Source organism: Salminus brasiliensis, chromosome 20 (assembly GCF_030463535.1).
Source record: "Salminus brasiliensis chromosome 20, fSalBra1.hap2, whole genome shotgun sequence".
Classification (NCBI taxonomy): domain Eukaryota; kingdom Metazoa; phylum Chordata; class Actinopteri; order Characiformes; family Bryconidae; genus Salminus; species Salminus brasiliensis.
Genome location: NC_132897.1, coordinates 11,880,396 through 11,901,869, shown reverse-complemented (window position 1 = coordinate 11,901,869; position 21,474 = coordinate 11,880,396). Strand labels below are relative to the sequence as shown.

Here is a 21,474-nt window from a genome sequence, read left to right as displayed (position 1 = left end):
TGTAAGTCGATCTTTTAAAAGGGGGGAAGTTGGCGGGCGCTTTAAAGACGAATGACAAACGAAACCGCTCTTTTTATGTTGGGTCTTACGACTGCTGAATGGTGAAGCTACTTCAAGTGGCGGCTAAAAAACTGCATCTAAAGCTTTGGCCTGCTTGACAAAGATGCAATGTGATGGATAGTTCAAATGATATAGACTGTCTTTTTCTTCTGTCTATAAACTCAGGAAACATGTCAGGAAGAGGCAAAACTAGAGAGGCAACTTGGGAAATAAAGGGTAACAAACTAAGCACAGGAGGAAGGATGTAATAATAAGGTGGTGGGTGGAGCCAGGGTTTTTATTTTTAGACAATTGGGTCTAAATAACCCTGTATACCAAAAGTCCTATTGAATATATAGGATTTTCTGATGTTAGATGTCCTCATATTATTATTCTTATTTGTGGAAACCTCTAAAAATAGATAGAAACACCTGATGTATCTTAAGTCGAATCTGTGGTCTGTTGTCCTCATTTGACTTTTAAAGCGGGTAATTAGTGGATGCTGTATTATCAGGCTAAAATTTGCTTCAAGCATCATCTTTGTTGTTCAACTCAGGCAAACTGTGTAACATCAACATCGATGAGTGTGCCATCAACCCCTGTCACAATGGTGGAACGTGTATTGATGGTGTGAACGGATTTACCTGCCAGTGTCGAGAGGGCTACCACGACCTCACCTGCCAGTCTCAACTCAATGAGTGTCTCAGTAACCCCTGCATTCATGGACACTGTGAGGACAAAGTAAATGGGTACGTCCTTGTTTTTGTCCCATATGTACAATACAATCACTATGAAAGAAACTGTATCTAAAGCCACACCAGTATCTAAACTGTAGGTCTCTTCTTTCTGGCCATAGTTATTATTGTATTTGTGATTCGGGCTGGAGCGGCAATAACTGCGACATCAACAACAATGAGTGCGAGTCAAACCCCTGCATGAACGGCGGCACCTGTAAGGACATGACGAGTGGCTATGTGTGTACCTGCCGAGCCGGCTTCAGCGGTTAGTAGGACTTTGTTTTCTAACGCACAGCAACATGGTCTCTCCATGCACTGACTCACTCTGACTCACTGGGGCTTCCCACTTTTTGTTGCAGGTCCCAACTGCCAGATGAACATCAACGAGTGTGCCTCCAACCCCTGCCTCAACCAGGGCACCTGTATAGATGATGTGGCTGGCTACAAGTGCAACTGTGTGCTGCCTTACACTGGTACTAACATTTTGCTGTTTTACAAACCTGCTTACAACCATTTAGCCAGGGTAGGTTAGTTTTCAAAGTAGAGAATGTTGGACAGAAAATATACCGGTGGGGTGATGTTAGCTTGTAGCCTATAACCTTTGTTATGCGCCGAGTTTTACCCTTCCATGGAGGTCACAAGGCTTGGATTTACGTAGCAAGCCATATTTCCATTACTGCCATAATCTAGAGGTCATGTGTCTCACCAGTATCAACAATACTATATTCTCCCAAAGTCTCGTTTAAGTGCTTAAGCAACTTTGATTAGAGCTGGGTGTATGTACATTTTAGGTCTGTAAATACAATCAAGAGTCAAGATGTAACATATGTAACAGTTATGGGCTTTTGGAATTGGCCTGTTTTACAGCTCTGTATTGGTTATACTAGATTTTCGTTTTAGTTAAGTGGCAACTGTGTTTGAGGTTCACAGTTTGTCGCTCCCATGCACCCAACTATCATAATTCTTCTATGCCAAGATTAATTAAGTTTTCCATTCTAGGGCACAATAAAAATAGCTTTTTCTAGACTGAAAAAGACTTCTTTGTGAACAATGTCTCCATTCACATTTGTTTATTGATGTTTAAATCAGATCAGACTGTGGTGAAATTGGAGATTTCATGGAGCATTGGGTTGTTTAGTAGAGGATTACAGTCAAATCAAATGGTTCTAAGGGTCAGAGATTAATTAACTTTCTAACTTAAGGTTGACATTTTTGGGCTGGGTTTTATTTTGCTAATTCTTTGACATTTTCCTAGCCCGTGTTGTGATCTTCCGCCTCCTAGATATGGGGATACAGGAAAACGTGCTCTGGAGGACGTGCTCTATGCCTAGGTTCAGCAGCAACACTTCCTTTTTCCTTTCACCCTCAACCTGATTCCCTCATTGTTGATACTGGCCTGTTTGAGCACTTTGCGAGTACTGCTGATAACCATACAGGAAAATGTTTTTGCAGAAGAGTCCACATTCTTTCCCTTTGCTGTATTATTTGACAAAACAGACAGGGGGATTCTCAGTCTCTAGGCCTGGAATCGTATTTATTCCAAGTGACTTTTTGTTGGCGGAAAAATCCACGGCAGGCTGGGAGGTGGAATAACAAGGGGGGCAGGTCCTGGCTGGGTGGGAACAGTGGCCTGACACATTTCCTGTTTGCCCGCTTCCTCTCTCACAGAAAAGCAAATGGCAGGACAATGGCCGGAAAGGCCTGCCGGCTTCCTGTAGGGGCCTGGTGTCGTGGAAACAGATAGGGAAAAGGGCCACGAGCTCTGCTTGCTAGCGCCGGCAAGCTAATCTTCCAGAAAAGGGAGGAATATTTAAAGGGGCCAATTCCGCATACGGTATCTCTGATTAAATATAGCGCCACTAGAAATGACAGAACAACTACCGCCAAGCCATTTCCGCACTTTAGTTTTTGGGTTTAGATTTGAAAACAACAACAACAACATAAGAGGCTAAAACTGAATGCTAGCAGTCATCGGAAACAGTGCTTTACCTCTTTAAACTGCAAGGATGTATATGTAGGACCACACCTAAGTTCCTCACTAACTTCTTTAGTACTTTCGTAACAGTTTAGCAGGTAATACTGAATACAAACATTAAAGTTAATTGTGTGTTATGATTTCACAGGTGAGAACTGTGAAACTCTATTAGACCCATGCAGTCCTAAGCCCTGCAAGAACAACGGAGTATGTAAGGAGTCTGAAGACTATGAGAGCTTCTCCTGTGTGTGCCCTGAGGGCTGGCAAGGTTAGAAAACAAATACACTGCACAGGAACATATATGCAACATCCTTTAGCCTAGTATTGAGATAGTCTGTTGAACAGCATATTATGCCCTCATAATACAGATGTTTTTAAAGGAAGTCAGAGCACATTTGTTGCGTGCAGTGCTTTGCACGTCGTGCGTGGTGAAGTGTGTAAGCTCCCTCCCTCCCTCCCATTGCAGGCCAGACATGCGAAATCGACATCAATGAGTGTGTGAAGAACCCTTGCCGCAACGGCGCCACCTGTCAGAACTCTATCGGCGGCTACAGGTGCAGCTGCAAATCGGGCTACACTGGCCGCAACTGTGAGACAGACATAGACGACTGCGACCCCAGTAAGCCCATCCTTCCTCCCCTCATCCTCGTCTTTTTCTCTCCCTATTACACTGTAGCAGTCAAAAGTTAAGAAACTTGCTTGAGTTCTCTTTGGTTCACATTATAGAATAGTGAAAATATCAAAACCAAGAGAACATGGATTTTTGACAAATTCTGACACCACATTGTCAGAGCTGATTGACTCAAACACATAAACAACACATAGAAATTCACTTTTAAAGGGCCCCAAAACATTTTTTCTAACATTTATGCAACCATTCAGTCTACAGCAGTTTAGCCCTGCCCACTAACATTGAGTTAAAAGTAATGTTTTCGCATGGGTTGCTTTTTAAATACGGCACAACACAATGCAGCTATTGGAACAGTAATGATTTACATTTGTCATTCTTCAGACACAGTAAAAAGAACTGCTTAACAAAGACTGGTTTGATGTACACTCTTAAAAATGTTTTACAAAGGGTTTTACAAAGTGATTTCATAGAAAAAAAATAGTTTTTTTTCCATAAAGGAGATTTATTTCTTTGACAGGTTCTTTATGATACCAAAAATGGTTCTTATGTGGCATCACTTTGAAAAACCCTCTTTGTATCACCTTTATTTTAAAGAGTGTACAATGTAAACTTTCTGAAATTTTCTAAATGTGATGTTCACTCTCCCATATAAATGGAAATTAAGCTATGAAGACTTTAAAATTAAAATTAAGCTACAGGCCAGACAGTTTTTTGATGGAGATTAAAGTTCATTTTCTGACACTTTTGCTACATAAACATAAAATGTCCTATAAAAAATGCCTATAATAATACTTATTATTAATTTTAAAAAAAAATTATAGAAATAAAAAATTAGCACTACATTACATTTCGTCAGACATGTCCAAATGTTTGTCTGGTACTATTCTATATATTCTATATTTTCTATTTCGTTCTGTGTTCCGCCCCAGACCCTTGCAGTAATGGAGGCTTCTGTAAAGATGCTGTGGACGGGTTCACCTGCACATGCCTCCCTGGATTCCGTGGCCTCAGGTGTGAAGAGGACATCAATGAGTGCGACAGCAACCCATGCAAAAATGGCGCCAACTGCACCGACTGCGTGAACAGCTACACCTGTACTTGTACGCCAGGCTTCAGCGGCATCCACTGCGAGAACAATACACCAGACTGCACAGAAAGGTGAACCTTGCTCTCCAGTTGCTGATTTCTTTTTTCCTGCTGACTCAGGATCTTCAGAGTCAGTTTCTCATGTGTAAACTGTAACCTTTCCACATACAGAGGTCTTCACTGTTTTGCCTACAACAGTCAATTGTCTTTGACATTTGCAGCTGATCTAAGATCAGGGTTTTTTTTACAGTCACCTTCAGCACAAGAAAAGGCCAATCTGATTTGGGATCAGCGGAGCAGCTTTTGTTGGCCTGTTTTGAAGCTCCTCATTATTAAGCTCACAAAAGAACTGGCAGCAGATCAGATGAGATGTACTGTCACACTGTGATTAAAGTTGTTGCTTTGCCCTTACTTCTATTGTCCCATGGCGCCCCCCTTGGTGCATACATGACTATGCAAGTGCGGCATGATAAAACACATCCAACAGTTATGAAACACCCAAACAACATGCTGTTAATAATCACCGTTTATGCTTATTACCATGAGATCAATTGTGTTTTTTCTTTTATGCTTTGATTTATTTGGACAGCTCTTGTTTTAATGGCGGAACCTGTGTGGATGGCATCAACACATTCAGCTGCCTGTGTCTGGCAGGCTTCACGGGCAGCTACTGCCAGCATGACATCAACGAATGTGACTCCAAACCCTGCATGAATGGTGGCACATGCCAAGACAGCTATGGCACATACAAGTGCACTTGTCCTCACGGCTACCGTGGCTTCAACTGCCAGGTATCACACACTATTCTTTTTTAGTTTTACAGTAAAATATTGTGACGTGATTACACTACCGTTCAAAAGTTTGGAATCACTTGTCAGTGAGGATATTTAGACACTAATTTTCCAGTCATAGAAACTTGTGAGGTTAGTGAGGTCCATTGAGCCACAGAGACGGCATATTTTAGCTACTGATACCCTAATGTAATATATTTAATTTATGTAACGCTGTGCATCAGTGCATTATGTGGGCAGATACACTGCCATTGTGTCTTACAGTGTTTAATGTCATGAATAGATACAAAAGTCGGAAATATTTGTTGTTGATGAATAGGACCCTGCATTAACACACATGTGCCTCACAGATATTTGCAAGCTTTCTTTGTAAATGAGGATGAAATGCACTCACGGAATGGTTCAAGATTATAAACAGTAGACATTAGAACAGCAGGTTATGTCAGCAATTATATATATTATTATTTAAGTGTTTAAAGTATATGTGTCCTGAACATTCACAATGTATGTATATCCTGAGCACAGGAGCTGGTGAACTGGTGTAAGCCGTCTCCCTGTAAGAATGGAGGTACATGCAGACAGAGTGGGACCACTTACACATGCCAGTGCCAGACGGGCTGGACAGGCCTTTACTGTGATGTTCCCAGTGTCTCCTGTGAGGTAGCTGCTAAACAGCAAGGTAGGGTTGTGGACGAGTGTGTGCTGTTCTTAATATGCTGTCTCCTTATATGCACAACACCATACAGGCCTGTTTACACCATGCCCTTATTCAGTTCTCTGTATCTTCTCTACAGGTGTGGAGGTTGCCAGACTGTGCCGTAACTCTGGCCTGTGTTTGGATGCTGGGAACACACACTACTGTCAGTGCCAGGCCGGATACACTGGCAGCTACTGCGAGGACCAGGTGGATGAGTGTATCCCCAACCCCTGCCAGAACGGAGCTACTTGCACCGATTACTTAGGAGGATACTCTTGTGAGGTGAGCCCGGAGAAAAAGAAACCTGCTGTATAAACATTTATTTGCTTAGAGTTAAGGTACTGATCTAGGATTGGCTGTTTTAGGTTTTGCCTGTACTTTTAGAAATGGGAGTTTTTGTTGGTTTTGTCATACAATGAGTTTACATTACATTCCTATTTTAAAAAAAAATGCCAAACTTATATTACATAATTAGTAGCACTATTACCTTTATATTGGATTTACCTTTTCCCCCATAGTTTGAAAACTGCATTTTGTCAAAAAATGCAGAAGAAATGACAAAACCTTACCACAAAACAAGACTGTATGCATGTGAAAATCTACTCAGCATTATTAAATACAGTCTTATGCAAAAGTTTGGGCAAAAGTAGTAAATGCTACCTCTAGTTAAACAGAAAATAAAATATTTATCACATTATATTAATTAAATCTTAATGTTACATTATTTTTTGTTACTCATGATAACTCATAAAAAAAATACTATTTTGGATAAAAATAAGTAATAAGTAGTGGACTTTCTTCTTTTCAGCTTTAGCCTGTTAACAGAGGACTTTTCTTTACCCATGCAATATCGCCAATTCCACTGGTGGCAGGTGTTCTTTTCATAAAATACAGTTTCTTTTTTTCTCTGAATGTATCTTTGCAAATTGTTTCCCATCCCACTGCACATTTCTGCACATGATCCAAACAATCATCTGGTTTCTCTAGATGTTCAGTTCTATCTTTTGGCTCTTCCATGCAGATTATGTTGGTGGTGCACTATTCCACTGTGCAGTGTTGCTAGTATACCACCTTCTTGACTCTCATGCAGGTTCTTCGTATGGGGGTTTGGATTTGCCTGTCTTATCAGCATATGCACAGTTCTCTCTGACAGTTTTCATGGTCTTCTAGATCTCAACAGTTCCCCTAAACTGAATCATTTATCTTTCTCTGCACTGTAGAAACTGGAACCTAACAAATTTAAAATGTGTAATTTGGCCAAGGGCCAAATTCTGGATCCCGGATCCTGGATCAGCATTCTGAACACCTGGCCTAGATGGCCTAGATGCTGCTGTTGCTGATACATTTTCTCTGACCATACTCTACACTTTCTTTGTGGATGTATTTTACTTGCTACATTCTGAAAGGTGCATTAAAAGACAAGGTCATTGTAGACTTGACTAAGCTCCACTTAACTATAACATAACTGCTTGTATCGCAACAGAACAGTCAGGTCAGGTAAATAGAAACTGCATTCTTGGTTCAATGTTTGGCATTGAGCTCTGCCATTTTCTTTTTTTCTTTCATAGTGCGTGCCAGGTTATCATGGAGTAAACTGCTCCAGTGAGATCAATGAGTGCCTCTCTCAGCCCTGCCAGAACGGGGGCACCTGCATCGACCTCGTCAATACCTACAAATGCTCCTGTCCCCGGGGAACGCAAGGTCAGCTTCCCCTCTTCCTCTCCCTCCCTCTGTCTACCCGCCCATCCCACGCTTTGTTAATTAGGACTTTGGTGGTAGCTGGCTTACTTAGACTTTTCCTCTCTGATTGATTTTTCCTGGACAAGTAAAGAGATGTGTTTAATTACATCCTGTATGTCTATAAACAGAGTCAAATAAAAGGCCTTGCTTTATATAATGGAATGCCAACATGACTTCAAACATATCTTATAGTAATAGATATTTTTAGTATTTTGTTTTCTGTGTTGTTTATTCAATATATCATGTTTTGGGAACAACAAGAATAAGAATAATTTTCTATATATCAAAAATATACATTATATGTTGGAAGACTAAATATTAGGTGTTTTGTGCGTCATTTTAAAATCTTTAATCTGTATATCATCTCATTGTGTTTGATTAAGGCCCAAACATTAGTTAACATATCAATATAAGAGCTTAGTGGGAGTTTTCAGTCCGAACAGTCTGTCCTTTCTTCCCGTTTCTCATCTCATCACAGGAGTTCACTGCGAAATAAACCTTGACGACTGCACGCCTTTCACTGACCCTGTGACCCATGAGCCGAAGTGCTTCAACCACGGGCGCTGTGTGGACCGTGTTGGAGGATATCACTGTATGTGTCCACCTGGCTATGTGGGTGAGCGCTGTGAGGGCGATGTCAATGAGTGCCTCTCCAATCCCTGCGACCCGCGAGGTACTCACAGCTGCATCCAGCTCACCAACAATTATCGCTGCGAATGCCGCACTGGATACACTGGTGAGTATCGTGGATTGCATAGGTATCTGTTACTCTCAGTTCCATTTCTCTACAGATACCGATCCCATTTTAGACCTGTGGGTGTTACTTTCCAGTGTTGACTCTTTCTGTGGGACTTTTGTGTGTAGTGTGGTTCGAATGTTTGTGTGTGATAATGAGTACATGTACTGTGCATATGTGCTGGCAGGTCAGCGATGTGACACTGTGTTTGACGGCTGTAAGGGGAAGCCTTGCCGGAATGGGGGAACCTGCGCTGTAGCCAGCAACACTCCTCATGGATTCATTTGTAAATGTCCTCCTGTAAGTGCTCCCTTCACCATTAAGTTCATGTCTAATATTATTGCATTTTTACTGATTGTTCAGTAAATAGTTTTGCCAGTTAAATGTTACCAGTCAAAAGTTTAGACACCTCCACAGTTCAGCACAATAATCAATACCATTCATAATTTTGATTAGATTTAATTATGATTATATTCTATATATTTTATGCAATTAAGAAATGTTATTTTCACCCTATGTATTTAGATACATAGTAATTAAGATGTAACAATTGTTTTTAAACATTTTCCAGCTGTGCTTAATTTATTTATGTTAGAATAGTTGAAACTATTTCTTTTTATCTAATGAACAAATGCCAGCATTTAAGTATAAACTCTCATATGAAAAATATACGAAAAAGGTAAAAAAAGGCATCCCCAAACATTATCTATGTACAGTGGGGAGAACAAGTATTTGATACACTGCTGATTTTTCAGGTTTTCCCACTTGCAAAGCATGTAGAAGACTGTAATTTTTATCATAGGTACTCTTCAACTGTGAGTGATGGAATCTAAAACAAAAATCCAGAAAAATACATTGTATGATTTTTAAATAATTAATTTCCATTTTATTGTGGGAAATAAGTATTTGATCATCTATCAACCAGTAAGAATTTTGGCTCTCACAGACATGTTACTTCTTCTTTAAGAAGCCCTCCTGTTCTCCACTCATTACCTGTATTAACTGCACCTGTTTGAACTCGTTACCTGTAAAAAAAAAAAAACCTGTCCACACACTCAATCAGTCAGACTCCAGCATCTCCACAATGCCCAAGACCAGAGAGCTTTGTAAGGACATCAGGGATAAAATTGTAGACCTGCACAAGGCTGGGATGGGCTACAGGACAATAGGCAAGCAGCTTGGTGAGAAGGCAACAACTGTTGGTGCAATTATTAGAAAATGGAAGAAATGCAAAATAACGGATAATCTCCCTCGGTCTGGGGCGCCATGCAAGATCTCACCTCGTGGAGCATCAATGATCTTGAGGAAGGTGAGGAATGAGCCCAGAATTACACGGCAGGACCTGGTCAATGACCTGAATAGAGCTGGGACCACAGTCTCAAAGAAAACAATCAGTAACACTCTACGCCGTCAAGGATTAAAATCCTGCAGTGCACACAAGGTGCCCTTCCTCAAGCCAACGCATGTCAAAGCCCGTCTGAAGTTTGCAAATGACCATCTGAATGATCCAGAGGAGGAATGGGAGAAGGTCATGTGGTCTGATGAGACAAGAATAGAACTTTTTGGTTTAAACTCCACTCGTCATGTTTGGAGGAAGAAGAATGATGAGTACAACCCCAAGAACACCATCCCAACCGTGAAGCATGGCGGTGGAAACATCATTCTTTGGGGATGCTTTTCTGCAAAGGGGACAGGGCGACTGCACCGTATTGTGGGAAGGATGGATGGGGCCATGTATCGTGAGATTTTGGCCAACAACCTCCTTCCCTCAGTAAGAGCACTGAAGATGGGTCGTGGCTGGGTCTTCCAGCATGATAACGACCCAAAACACACAGCCAGGGCAACTAAAGAGTGGCTCCGTAGGAAACATCTTAAGGTCCTGGAGTGGCCTAGCCAGTCTCCAGACCTGAATCCAATAGAAAATCTTTGGAGGGAGCTTAAAGTCTGTGTGGCCCAGCGACAGCCACGAAACCTGAAGGCTCTGGAGGAGATCTGTATGGAGGAGTGGGCCAAAATCCCTGCTGCAGTGTGTGCAAACCTTGTCAAGAACTACAGGAAACGTCTCATCTCTGTAATTGCAAACAAAGGTTTCTGTACCAAATATTAAGTTTCTTTTTCTGGTGTATCAAATACTTATTTCCCACAATAAAATGGAAATTAATTATTTAAAAATCATACAATGTATTTTTCTGGATTTTTGTTTTAGATTCCATCACTCACAGTTGAAGAGTACCTATGATAAAAATTACAGTCTTCTACATGCTTTGCAAGTGGGAAAACCTGAAAAATCAGCAGTGTATCAAATACTTGTTCTCCCCACTGTAAATGTCAATGATATATGTAAATGTAAATAGAGCTAAAGCTAAATAGGCTAAATAAGCTTTTAAAGCTAATTTTAGATTTAACAGCTATGTTTCAATTAAATAAGGTGCAGTATAAACCCCTCATCTCCACCTTCTTTACTCAGGGCTTCACTGGGTCCACCTGTGAGTATGATGCACAGGCCTGTGGAAGCCTCCACTGCAAAAATGGTGGCACATGCGTCTCCGGCCATAAGAGCCCGCGTTGCCTGTGTTCTCCAGGCTTCACCGGTCCCGAGTGCCAGTATCCAAGCGACGGGCCTTGCCTCTCTAACCCCTGCTACAACGGGGGTACATGTGAGCCCAGCGCTGAATCGCCATACTTTCATTGCGTGTGTCCAGCCGACTTCAATGGCCTACTCTGCCACATCCTGGACTACGGCTTCACGGGTGGCTTTGGTCGAGACATCACGCCACCACCAGAGGTGGAGGCCAGCTGCGAGGTGGCCGAGTGCAAGGCCAAGAAAGGCAACAAGGAATGTGACACTGCCTGCAACAACTATGCATGTGACTGGGACGGAGGTGACTGCTCACTGAATTTCCGCGACCCCTGGCAGAACTGCTCAGCCGCCTTGCAGTGCTGGCGCTACTTCAACAATGGAAAGTGCGACGAGCAGTGTCACAGCGCTGGCTGCCTTTATGATGGCTTTGACTGCCAGCGGAGCGGTGGAGAGTGCAAGTAAGTGTCAGGGCTGTTTATTTATAATCTGAATCTGAAATTGATTTAGAATCATTCATTTGTTTATAACCTCAAGGAGTCTAACCTTCCTCTGTGTTTTCTTACTCTGCCTTTAGCCCACTGTATGACCAGTACTGCAAGGACCACTATGCAGATGGCCACTGTGACCAGGGGTGCAACAATGCAGAGTGTGAGTGGGATGGCCTGGACTGCGCCGAGAATGTGCCGGAGAAGCGGGCGGTGGGTCACCTGGTGCTGGTGGTGCACCTGCCTCCCGAGCAACTGCGAAACAGCTCATCAGGGTTTCTGCGCGAGCTCAGCCGGGTGCTGCACACCAACGTGGTGTTCCGGCTGGACCTTCATGGAGAGCTGATGATCTACCCATACTATGGCAGCCCACATGAGCTCCACAAGCACAACATAAAACGTTCACTGGACAGCTGGCCTGACATCTTTGGCTCAGGACGCCGTGACCAGGACCAGATGCATGTCGTAGGGTGAGTAAGCAGGCGGGTATTCGGCAGACATGAGTCGGCATCATGAAGCAGTCTGTGATAATCTTTCATTTACACAGTGTTCCCCAAATTACGCTGGCCCTAAATGCAATTGATCAGCCAAAGAATATTTTAAATGTCCAAAGGTGGCTACCTTAGTTTTACAGTGGAACTACAAGAATAATAATACATCTAGCCATAACTAAAAGCATATCTCTCACCTAATTAGTGCTGTGATTTCTTACACTGTATGACATACTGTACAATGCTTACTACTGATAAAAAAGTGACTTCATTTGAGGCTTTTTTTTTTTAAGGTAAACTATATTTTAAAGGTTGTATTACAACATAATGTGTCCTCCTTCCAGCTCGGTGGTGTATCTGGAGATAGACAACCGTCAGTGTTACCAGCAGTCAGCAGAATGCTTCCACAGTGCGACCGATGTAGCTGCCTTCCTTGGAGCTCTTGCCTCCAGTGGCAATCTCAATATGCCCTATGTTAAAGCTGTCACAAGTAAGTATTAAACATATGTACATTTCTCACCTGGAAACACTGGAAAGCTGGCATGAGAGTGGTCGTGTGCCTGGCATTCCTATATAATAGCCCGTTAATCAAGACTTAAGACCCACCCCAATCCATTCAGTGTATTCCCACAGCGTTCGCCCCTCCCTACTTCGACCTTTAAACCCCCCCATACACACATACACATATACACACTAATACACACTCGTGCGCACACCGCACACGGCTTCCTTGCAGGGATTATATGGATGACTTTGAAGTTTCTGAGTGCTCAAACAACAGTAGAGCAAGTGTAATTGTGCATCAGATGAACTAAACAATCAATGGCCCAGTCCACAAGCAAACTACTAGCTTTAGGCTTCAGGCACCAAAATGGTTAATTGCTGTAAATCAACTCTGGCCACCTCCACAACATTAAATTTACCCCACCCCCCCAAATATCGCAAACACACACATACCCACACACACATGCCTCAGCATGGCCTTAGTGTGCAACGAAGGGGGCTGCTGCAACCTTCACCTCTCTGAATGTAACACCAGGACTTAGCGCATCTCCAAGGGTTTAGGTGAGAAGAGTTTATCATTTCAAAATCGTTAGCAGAGAGAGGGGGGGGGGAGCGGGGCCGAAAAAAAGGGGAGCGGAGGAAAATTGATCGGGAGTGTGCTAGAAGTTGGGAGTCTTTGTTATCTTGAAAATCCTAATAAATCCTTCGTCTTTACAGCTTAAAGCGTGCGCAGTAATTTGAAGTTCATTAATCCCTCCCTTTTTTTCCCTCCCTTAAAGAAGAAGTGGTAAAGTTGTCTCCTGGTACCCTAGGCTAGGAGAAGACGTGAGAGGAGGTGTTCTTTCTCTTTTCTTTTTCCCTTCCTCGTCTTCCTATTTGCTAGCACCTCTCCTTCTTTTCTTTTTTTTAGATGAAGAAGTGGTTAGCAATTCTGATTGTTGCTAAATGGGACGCGTGTGGTTTTCAGAGTGTTTGGAATTTTGCTCGTCCGGCCGAGCGTTTTGTTTCGGAACGTTCCTCAAGTGAGGATTGTTTGGATTGGATGTTTTCTGTACCGGGGACCTCTTTGAACCCTGTCCCACGTTCGACCACCAGTGACATGTCAGTTGTTCTTCTTGCAGGTGAGAGTGAGGTGCCGTCATCTTCTGATCTCTATCCGCTTTACGTGGTACTGGCCAGTGTGGCCCTGCTGGCCTTCGTGGCCGTAGGGATGGTGGCCTCAAGAAAGCGTCGCCGTGAGCATGGGCAGTTGTGGTTCCCTGAGGGCTTTAAGACCAGCGAGCCCAGCAAGAAGAAGAGAAGAGAGCCAGTTGGAGAGGATTCGGTCGGCTTGAAGTGAGTACGCCTTTTTCTGGATATGTAAATGGACATCAAACGTTTGGGGAAATCTTGCCTTCTTGGGAATTTTCATAGTAATACAAGACATTGCGTAACCTCTTAGGACCCATTGACAGGTTGCTGACTTTTTTTTACTTATGTCACTACATTGCTTTTGTATTAGTCTCACAGTTTGATTATTCTTACTGGATGACTCATGCAGTCACTGGATAATAAGCCTTTACATTACATAAGGGAAAACTGAATTTAGAGAGGAAAGAGGAAGAATAGGTGTGTCTCAGTCAACCACTTACTAATTGAGCTGCTAAACTAAGAACGTCACACTGAAAGAATGCCAACAGAATCACAGAGGAATAAAATTGCTTATTTTAAAAATTACTATTTGAATGAAAAAGTAGTGCAGCAATTACAGCTACTAAAGGAGATTTGTATTTATGTGTGTATGCAAACATGGCTGGACTGTATGTAAAAAAATAAGTATTCTGAGAAGCGAGTGGTCCCCAAACTTTTGACAGATGGTGTGGGTGTGGCAACAAAACTGGAATGTGAAGCTTAAGGGTAATTTGGGGTGTGTTGGGGTGGAGAAAAGGGGGGGGGTTCTTTGATGATTTGTGGTAATGAATTAATTGGCTTGATGGAAGGGTGGAGGGGGCTATTTAATCAATAGTGGGTTTTGGTGCTAGCACAGAGACCAGAGAGACTAGAGCTGCTTTGGGCTCCTAATGAGATGTTTCTATGATGACAGGCCACTGAAGAACTCGGATATTTCACTGATGGATGACAACCAAAATGAATGGGGAGAGGAGGAGCCGGTGGACACCAAGCGCTTCAGGGTAAGGCAAAGCGGGATCACTATACTGTTATGTGAACGTAAGAAAAAACATGTATCTGATATTCCATCTTATTCTTCAGATTCAGACTCAGATATGTATCCTGTCTTTTTTATATATATATATTTTTTAGAACAACCAGTTTTCTGGTTGCAAATTTGAGTTAAATGATTAAATCTAATTTAACACAGCTCTTGTTTATTTGTTGTTGGTTTGTTTATATTTAAATATACTAGTTAAATTTGTACAATTTCAAATTAAATAAAAATAATTGATGGGTGACAAGTCTGTATGCTTGTATGTGTCAGTTTGAAGAACAGGCGATGTTAGATCTGGATGATCAGCAGGATCATCGGCAGTGGACTCAGCAGCATCTGGACGCTGCTGACCTGCGAATCCCCTCTGTAGCGCCCACACCGCCTCAGGGCGAGATAGAGAATGACTGCATGGACGTCAATGTCCGAGGACCAGGTAAGGCACAGCTACACTCTAGGGAATTTCCGAAGATGCAAGAAGAACTGCTTAGACTGGCTCTGTGTAATGTAGCTTTCCTGAGTAATATACATTTTTCTTTCTTTTTTTTTTACAAAACTTGAAAAATATGTGTTATGGAATAGAACTAAACTAAATAGTAATTTGATGAAATAACAGCAGTTGCTTCTCTACGGCTGCAATCAGATATATATAGTATAAATGCTTACCAAAGCACTTACATTGCAAATCTTTCTAATGTATATCACATTAACATAAATTCAAAGCTGCGAAACTACAAAAATAGATTTTTCCCGCTCATGCTTATCCCGTTTACTAATCTGTTGTAATTTTCTTACTCTCAAAATACTACAGCACTGAGTGTGAGTGCTGAGGTGAGGGACTAAATTGAGCTCTGGTAGGGAGTTAATACACAGGGCCCAGTGGGAAAAGGGATCCACTTCAAAGACTTTCACTGAAAGCTATGAACCCAGGGGAGCGTGCCCGTTTTCTCCAAGCTTAACGATCAAGCTCACGATATCTACATCCTATTTACACGTGCTGATTAATATAAACAATATCAACGTGGGACTTTTCTCTCAATAACTGCCAAAGTCCCTAAAGAGTTTTAAAAAATTCAAAGGCGATATGCTTTTGCAAGCGTGTTTCTTTTTCTTACCCTTTTTTTCCTCCCGCACCTTGGATCAATGTGCTGGAATCGACCAAATCGGGCTAGATCTGGGAATAGCTTTTCTTTTGAAGAAGAGAAGCTCCTGTCGAAGACGCCGTGGCAAGCCGCTTCTCAGGGATGATAATGCTCACTTTTACCAGCCGTGGAGATTTCAAAAGCCTGGCGTACTTCCCCGAGTTGGGCAGGAAGAAAAAAAAACGCTGTGCTTCATCTGAATCCGTTATCGAAGAGATCTGGGGTGATTCGTGGAGGCAAACACAGAGGAGTGGAGCCAATCCACTTTCGATTTGTTTGTTTCTTTGGTCTGATCTTTCCGTCACTTTGAAGAATAATGGGAGTGAGATGGGCTGAGTTTGCCCTCAGGTTTTTAGTCTTTAGTCTGGAAAATCACACTTTTTCAACGTTTCTCATTTTGAAGTCTAATTCTGAGGTTTGGTCACAGCATCTCATCCCAGACTGTTCACACTGGATTCAGTCAACTTTGGTCACTGTTCTAACATTTACATCAAGAGCGACTTTCAAACTTTGTGAGGCTTAGCTCAAGTACAAATGTTACCTTTTCATATTTTCATATTCTAAAGCTCTGCTCCCTGTTTCTCTCTTTTTTATCTAAAGATGGTTTTACCCCCCTGATGATCGCTTCCTGTAGTGGCGGCGGTCTGGAGACTGGCAACAGTGAAGAGGAAGAGGATGCCTCTGCTAATGTCATTAATGACTTCATATACCAGGGGGCCAACCTGCATAACCAGACTGACCGCACGGGTGAGACCGCACTACACCTGGCTGCCCGTTATGCTCGCTCTGACGCTGCCAAGAGGCTCCTAGAGGCCAGCGCTGATGCCAACATCCAGGACAACATGGGACGGACACCATTACATGCTGCTGTTGCCGCAGACGCACAGGGAGTCTTCCAGGTAGCTGATCTGTTCTGACATATACCACATACAGTACAAAGTGTCTGAAGGCAGTTTCAGGCAGTTTCCAAATATCTTGTCTGGTATACAGTTACCAGAAGCCTATTATAACAAACTACCTGCTTAAATCATCACACACTTACCTCAAACCATGTTCAGATGCTAATTAATTACAAATATACTGACTCATGTGGTTTCTGGCACAGTATGGATGACTGTCTGAGCTTTAGTCCTTCTTTTATTGATAAATGTTGGTTGTATTGTATTTAAACACGCTTAACAATTATTTGCTAGCTGTTTCCAGCGGATTGCATTAATAAAGCCAAAGAACATTGAGAGACGGAACAAGTTAGCCTCAGTAAGCTCCTCAGTCTTGGCACTCTTAAAGCTTATTTCTTCTGTAAATCCTTATTCCAGATTTTGATAAGGAACCGGGCCACAGATCTGGATGCACGCATGCATGATGGCACTACTCCTCTAATCCTAGCAGCCAGGCTTGCCGTAGAAGGCATGGTGGAGGAGCTCATCAACTGCCATGCTGATGTTAATGCCATTGATGACTTTGGTAAGACACTGCTCATAGTCATTCTTCTCAGCTCGGAAAGTTGTTTAAAAGATTTGAAATGTTTTGGTAGACTGGTGGGTAATAGATTTTTTTGTCTTGTCAGGCAAGTCCGCTCTGCACTGGGCCGCTGCCGTAAACAATGTGGAAGCAGCTGTGGTACTGCTTAAGAATGGAGCCAATAAGGACATGCAGAGCAACAAGGTAAGGCAGTGCTGTTCACCAGTGGATGATGATGTACCTAGTCATTTTTGTTGATTCACTTTTCATAGAAATAACAAAGTAAAGGGGAAATGTGAACTTTTCTCACCTCAGAGTTTCTTTTGTATTATAGGAGGAAACACCTCTGTTTCTGGCTGCAAGGGAAGGTAGCTATGAGACAGCCAAAGTCCTGCTGGAGCACTTTGCCAACCGCGAGATCACAGACCACATGGATCGCCTGCCACGGGACATTGCCCAGGAGCGCATGCACCACGACATTGTGCGCCTCATGGACGAATACAACCTTGTGCGCAGTCCACCCATGCATGGCGCCCCCCTTAGCACCACCCTCTCACCCCCTCTCTGCTCCCCTAATGCCTACCTGGGCAGCATGAAGCCCTCCGTTCCAAGCAAGAAGCCCCGCAAGCCTGGTGCCAAAGGCATGGCCTGCAAGGACGGCAGCAAGGATCCGAAGGCCAAGAAGAAGACAAAGCCCCAGGATGGTAAAGGTGGCCTGCTGGACAGCTCGGCTGCGCTCTCTCCTGTGGACTCTCTTGAGTCCCCCCACGGTTATGTCTCAGATGTAGCTTCTCCACCCCTCATGACCTCCCCCTTCCAGCAGTCGCTCAGTCACTTACAAGCCGTGCCGGACACCCACATGCCGGGCGTTACCCACCTGGGCATGGCCAGTAAACAGGATCTTGCCCGCTTGCAGTTTGATCCCTTGCCTCCACGTCTTACCCACTTGCCAGTCCCTGGCTCCACCGGGTCCAGTGGTCAGTGCGACTGGCTGAACAGAATGCACAGTGGAATGGGTCAGCAGGGTCAGTTTGGAGCTGTGAGAAATGGCCAACACCAACCCCCTGCCCAGCATGGCATGATGCTCCACAATGGCAGTGGCCTTCCCCAGATAATGAGCTTCCAGGGTCTGGCCAATACCCACTTGGCTGGTCAACATCTTCTGCATCAACAACAGCAGATGCAGCCCAGTCTACAGCAGCAGCAGAGGCAGCAGCAACAGCAGCAGCAAACAAGCATCCAGCTGCAGCACCAAAACACGAACAGTGGGCAGAATTTCATGAGTGGCGGAGAGCTGCAGCAAACCAATTCTATACCCATTCACACCATCCTGCCACAGGATACCCAGTTGCTCCAAGCCCAAACGCTGGCACCCAGCATGGCCAGCACACAGTTCCTAACACCCCCGTCCCAGCACAGCTATTCAGCCGCCATGGATGCCACCAACACGCCGAGTCACCAGCTCCAGGTGCCCGAGCACCCATTCCTCACACCCTCGCCTGGCTCGCCAGACCAGTGGTCCAGTTCTTCTCCCCACTCCAACATGTCTGACTGGTCTGAGGGCATCTCTAGCCCGCCCACCAGCATGCAGACACAAATGGGACAGATTCCTGAGCAGTTCAAGTGAAGCTCTTGCTTCTGGTAAAGGACTGATTGTTGTTCTTTGTTTTGTTTTGTTTAGTTCTGTGTATATTAAAAGCACTCTGGAAAAAAAAAACAGCAAACAGTAAGCCCATTTGAAATGAAGGGTCTTTTCTACGCCTTTTGTACTAACCACATCTTTTTGTTTGTTTGTTGGTTCATTTTCTTTTTTTATTTATTAATGTCTTGTTATTTATACTTTTTTCATCTGCTTAAGGATTTTTTTTGGAGCACAAGAGTAAAAGAAGTAGCAGCATTTTTTGTTCTTTAGTGTTGTGTTGTTTTGGTTGCATTATACTGTGGTTTCTGGCGTATACACTGGGTATTTATTGTTTTTTAAAAATGCCTTTACTTTTTTTGTAGACAATTGGCCTTTGCTTTTATTTTTTATTTTTTCTATGTCATTGTATAATTTTGTACACAGCAGCATTTGCGAAAGGGCATTTTATAGAGTACATTTTATAATGAAGTTTTCAGTATTACAGTACTTAAGTAGATTTTATGTCTGTGTTAACAATCAAAGGAGCTGCTTTATCCATTGTAACCAGATAAAGGATATTAGACCAAGGAGTTTTACTTTTTTTTTTCCACGTTTGTATTTGGACTAGTTTTCTGAACACGGAAGACTGAACTTTCGTCTTGGACTGAATGACACTGTCAACGGGGATTGACCACTGAATTCTTTTAGTGTGAGACAGGTCCAAATCTGTGTCTGAAACTAGGTTCTTGTATTATGTTGCTGTGGCCAAGTTCTCAAGACTTTAAGTTTTCTTTAAGTAAGAAAATGGTAAAGTAGTCCTGAGGTCTCATGTTCATTGATGGATGAGCGTTTGTACAGTTTCTTTATGAGATTTCCTTATTTTACCTGTTTGTTTATAAAGTACCTGCAGAAAGCAGAATTCTAAAACTTCCATTGTATGGGTGGGTGTGAAAGCGAGGATTTACACTTCGTTATTCGATGTTGAACACTCTTTAAGAAAAATAAAAAGGTACTTTAAACTGGTCTTTGAGAGATGCCCTACAGGAACTGCTTTTTGTACAGTTTGGTACACTGAAGAATTATGTTTGTAAAAGAGATGTGTGAGTGTGAGAATGTCTCTTGATGTAAAGGTCACACTTCACACTTACACATCCTCATTACAAACATGGTTCTTTATAGAACCAAAAGTGGTTCTTCGTCCTTGAGCCATCACTCAAAAACTGTTTGAAGTACCTTTGTTTTTAAGAGTGGATGTGTGTAAAACAGGCTGCAGTCTAAATTTCTCTGTGTCCTTCCTCCCTTTCCATGTTACTGAACTGGTCAAGTGGCCAAAAATGTATGGGGTTGAGTGGAGAGGCTTTACTGAGCCTCTCTTTACTTCCTATATTGTAAAGTTTTGTTGGAGCCTATGGCTGATGTAAATAGACCTACTGGACGTATTTTATGTGAAGAGGATTTTGTTTCAGAAATCTTAAGTTTAAAGCGTGCCCCTGAAATCTGAGGTTTTGATGATCAGTAGCTGTTTGTTTTCCTATCATAGACACAGAAACTATATTTTGCTCAGTATCACTGAGTTAGAGGTCATATAAGAAATGTATACAGATAATTAGAGGCTACTTTACAACCCATATAGATTGAGAATAACATAATTAGATGCTTTAAAATCTATTTATTGACCACTAGTTTGATATAAAATTTGTATTAAATTGAGTTTCTTTGAAAAGGGTGATGGTGATGTGATACTATATGTACTTTTTCAGCCCACCGAAAATAAAAAAAAGATTATAACAAGCCAACTGCATCCAGTATGCAGTACCTGTTACCTGTCAGCAAACTGTAGTTTACATAAAGTATATTTTCTGTCAGTTCTACTGTCCATATGTAAATGTTCTTCTTGAAGTAATAAAAGTTACAAATATACATTGAATTTCAGTTTCTGTTGTAGTGTGCAAGTTTTTCACTGAAATGACTTTCTTTCCCATGCTCGTTTTAATAAGGACTCATTTTCCCCTAATACTTTTCAGTGCAGTGAAGAATCACAGATAAAGCTCACCATCATAAACCATTTTATCTGACTTTTGTCTGCAGATTTTCTGGCCACAGATTAAGCATTGTTAGAATGACCCTGTCAGTGGTGAATCTCTGTTGGATCTTCTGTTTGAAAGTTTAGAAGCTACCCAAAGATAATAAGATAATAATAACAATACTTATACAGTCCTGGATTTGAGGTAGACAAGAAATTCTCCCCAGTGTTTCTAAAACTTTTTCTGTAAATTAAACAATATTTCCTCTGGGGAGGGACATAGGAAGACATTTCTCTTATTTACTGGGGGGGTTCCGGCGATTTCTGCCTAATAGTAATGCACTTTATAACCAGATATACCAGATCAGATATCTCACTCTCTGAGGATTCATGTTTTAATCTAATTCTAATCTAATTTACATATTTACAAAAACATTTTAGAGAAATACATTTTCAATGCAAACATAGTCATTTTGGAAAATGTATATCAGTCCATGTACCACGAAAATGTTAGAAATTACAATTTAAAGA

At 42.3% G+C, this 21,474-nt stretch overlaps 1 protein-coding gene across 2 annotated transcripts in view; it reads left to right on the top strand.

Moving 5' to 3' along the window:
• The window catches only part of notch1b (notch receptor 1b), a 41,430-nt gene extending 20,578 nt beyond the window's left edge, over positions 1-20,852 (top strand). For both annotated transcript variants that reach the window (XM_072665019.1, XM_072665020.1), the window contains 22 exons: positions 596-788; positions 896-1,041; positions 1,136-1,249; positions 2,900-3,019; positions 3,218-3,370; positions 4,312-4,540; positions 5,058-5,259; positions 5,785-5,938; positions 6,054-6,238; positions 7,525-7,657; positions 8,175-8,432; positions 8,620-8,732; positions 10,900-11,471; positions 11,588-11,968; positions 12,334-12,479; positions 13,615-13,828; positions 14,577-14,664; positions 14,970-15,132; positions 16,439-16,737; positions 17,155-17,302; positions 17,406-17,503; positions 17,634-20,852. In XM_072665019.1, coding sequence (XP_072521120.1) covers positions 596-788; positions 896-1,041; positions 1,136-1,249; positions 2,900-3,019; positions 3,218-3,370; positions 4,312-4,540; positions 5,058-5,259; positions 5,785-5,938; positions 6,054-6,238; positions 7,525-7,657; positions 8,175-8,432; positions 8,620-8,732; positions 10,900-11,471; positions 11,588-11,968; positions 12,334-12,479; positions 13,615-13,828; positions 14,577-14,664; positions 14,970-15,132; positions 16,439-16,737; positions 17,155-17,302; positions 17,406-17,503; positions 17,634-18,926 — 5,402 coding nt within the window. In that variant the 3' untranslated portion in view covers positions 18,927-20,852. The remainder of the gene's footprint in view (positions 1-595; positions 789-895; positions 1,042-1,135; positions 1,250-2,899; positions 3,020-3,217; positions 3,371-4,311; positions 4,541-5,057; positions 5,260-5,784; positions 5,939-6,053; positions 6,239-7,524; positions 7,658-8,174; positions 8,433-8,619; positions 8,733-10,899; positions 11,472-11,587; positions 11,969-12,333; positions 12,480-13,614; positions 13,829-14,576; positions 14,665-14,969; positions 15,133-16,438; positions 16,738-17,154; positions 17,303-17,405; positions 17,504-17,633) is intronic.
• The last annotated feature ends 622 nt before the right edge of the window (positions 20,853-21,474 follow it).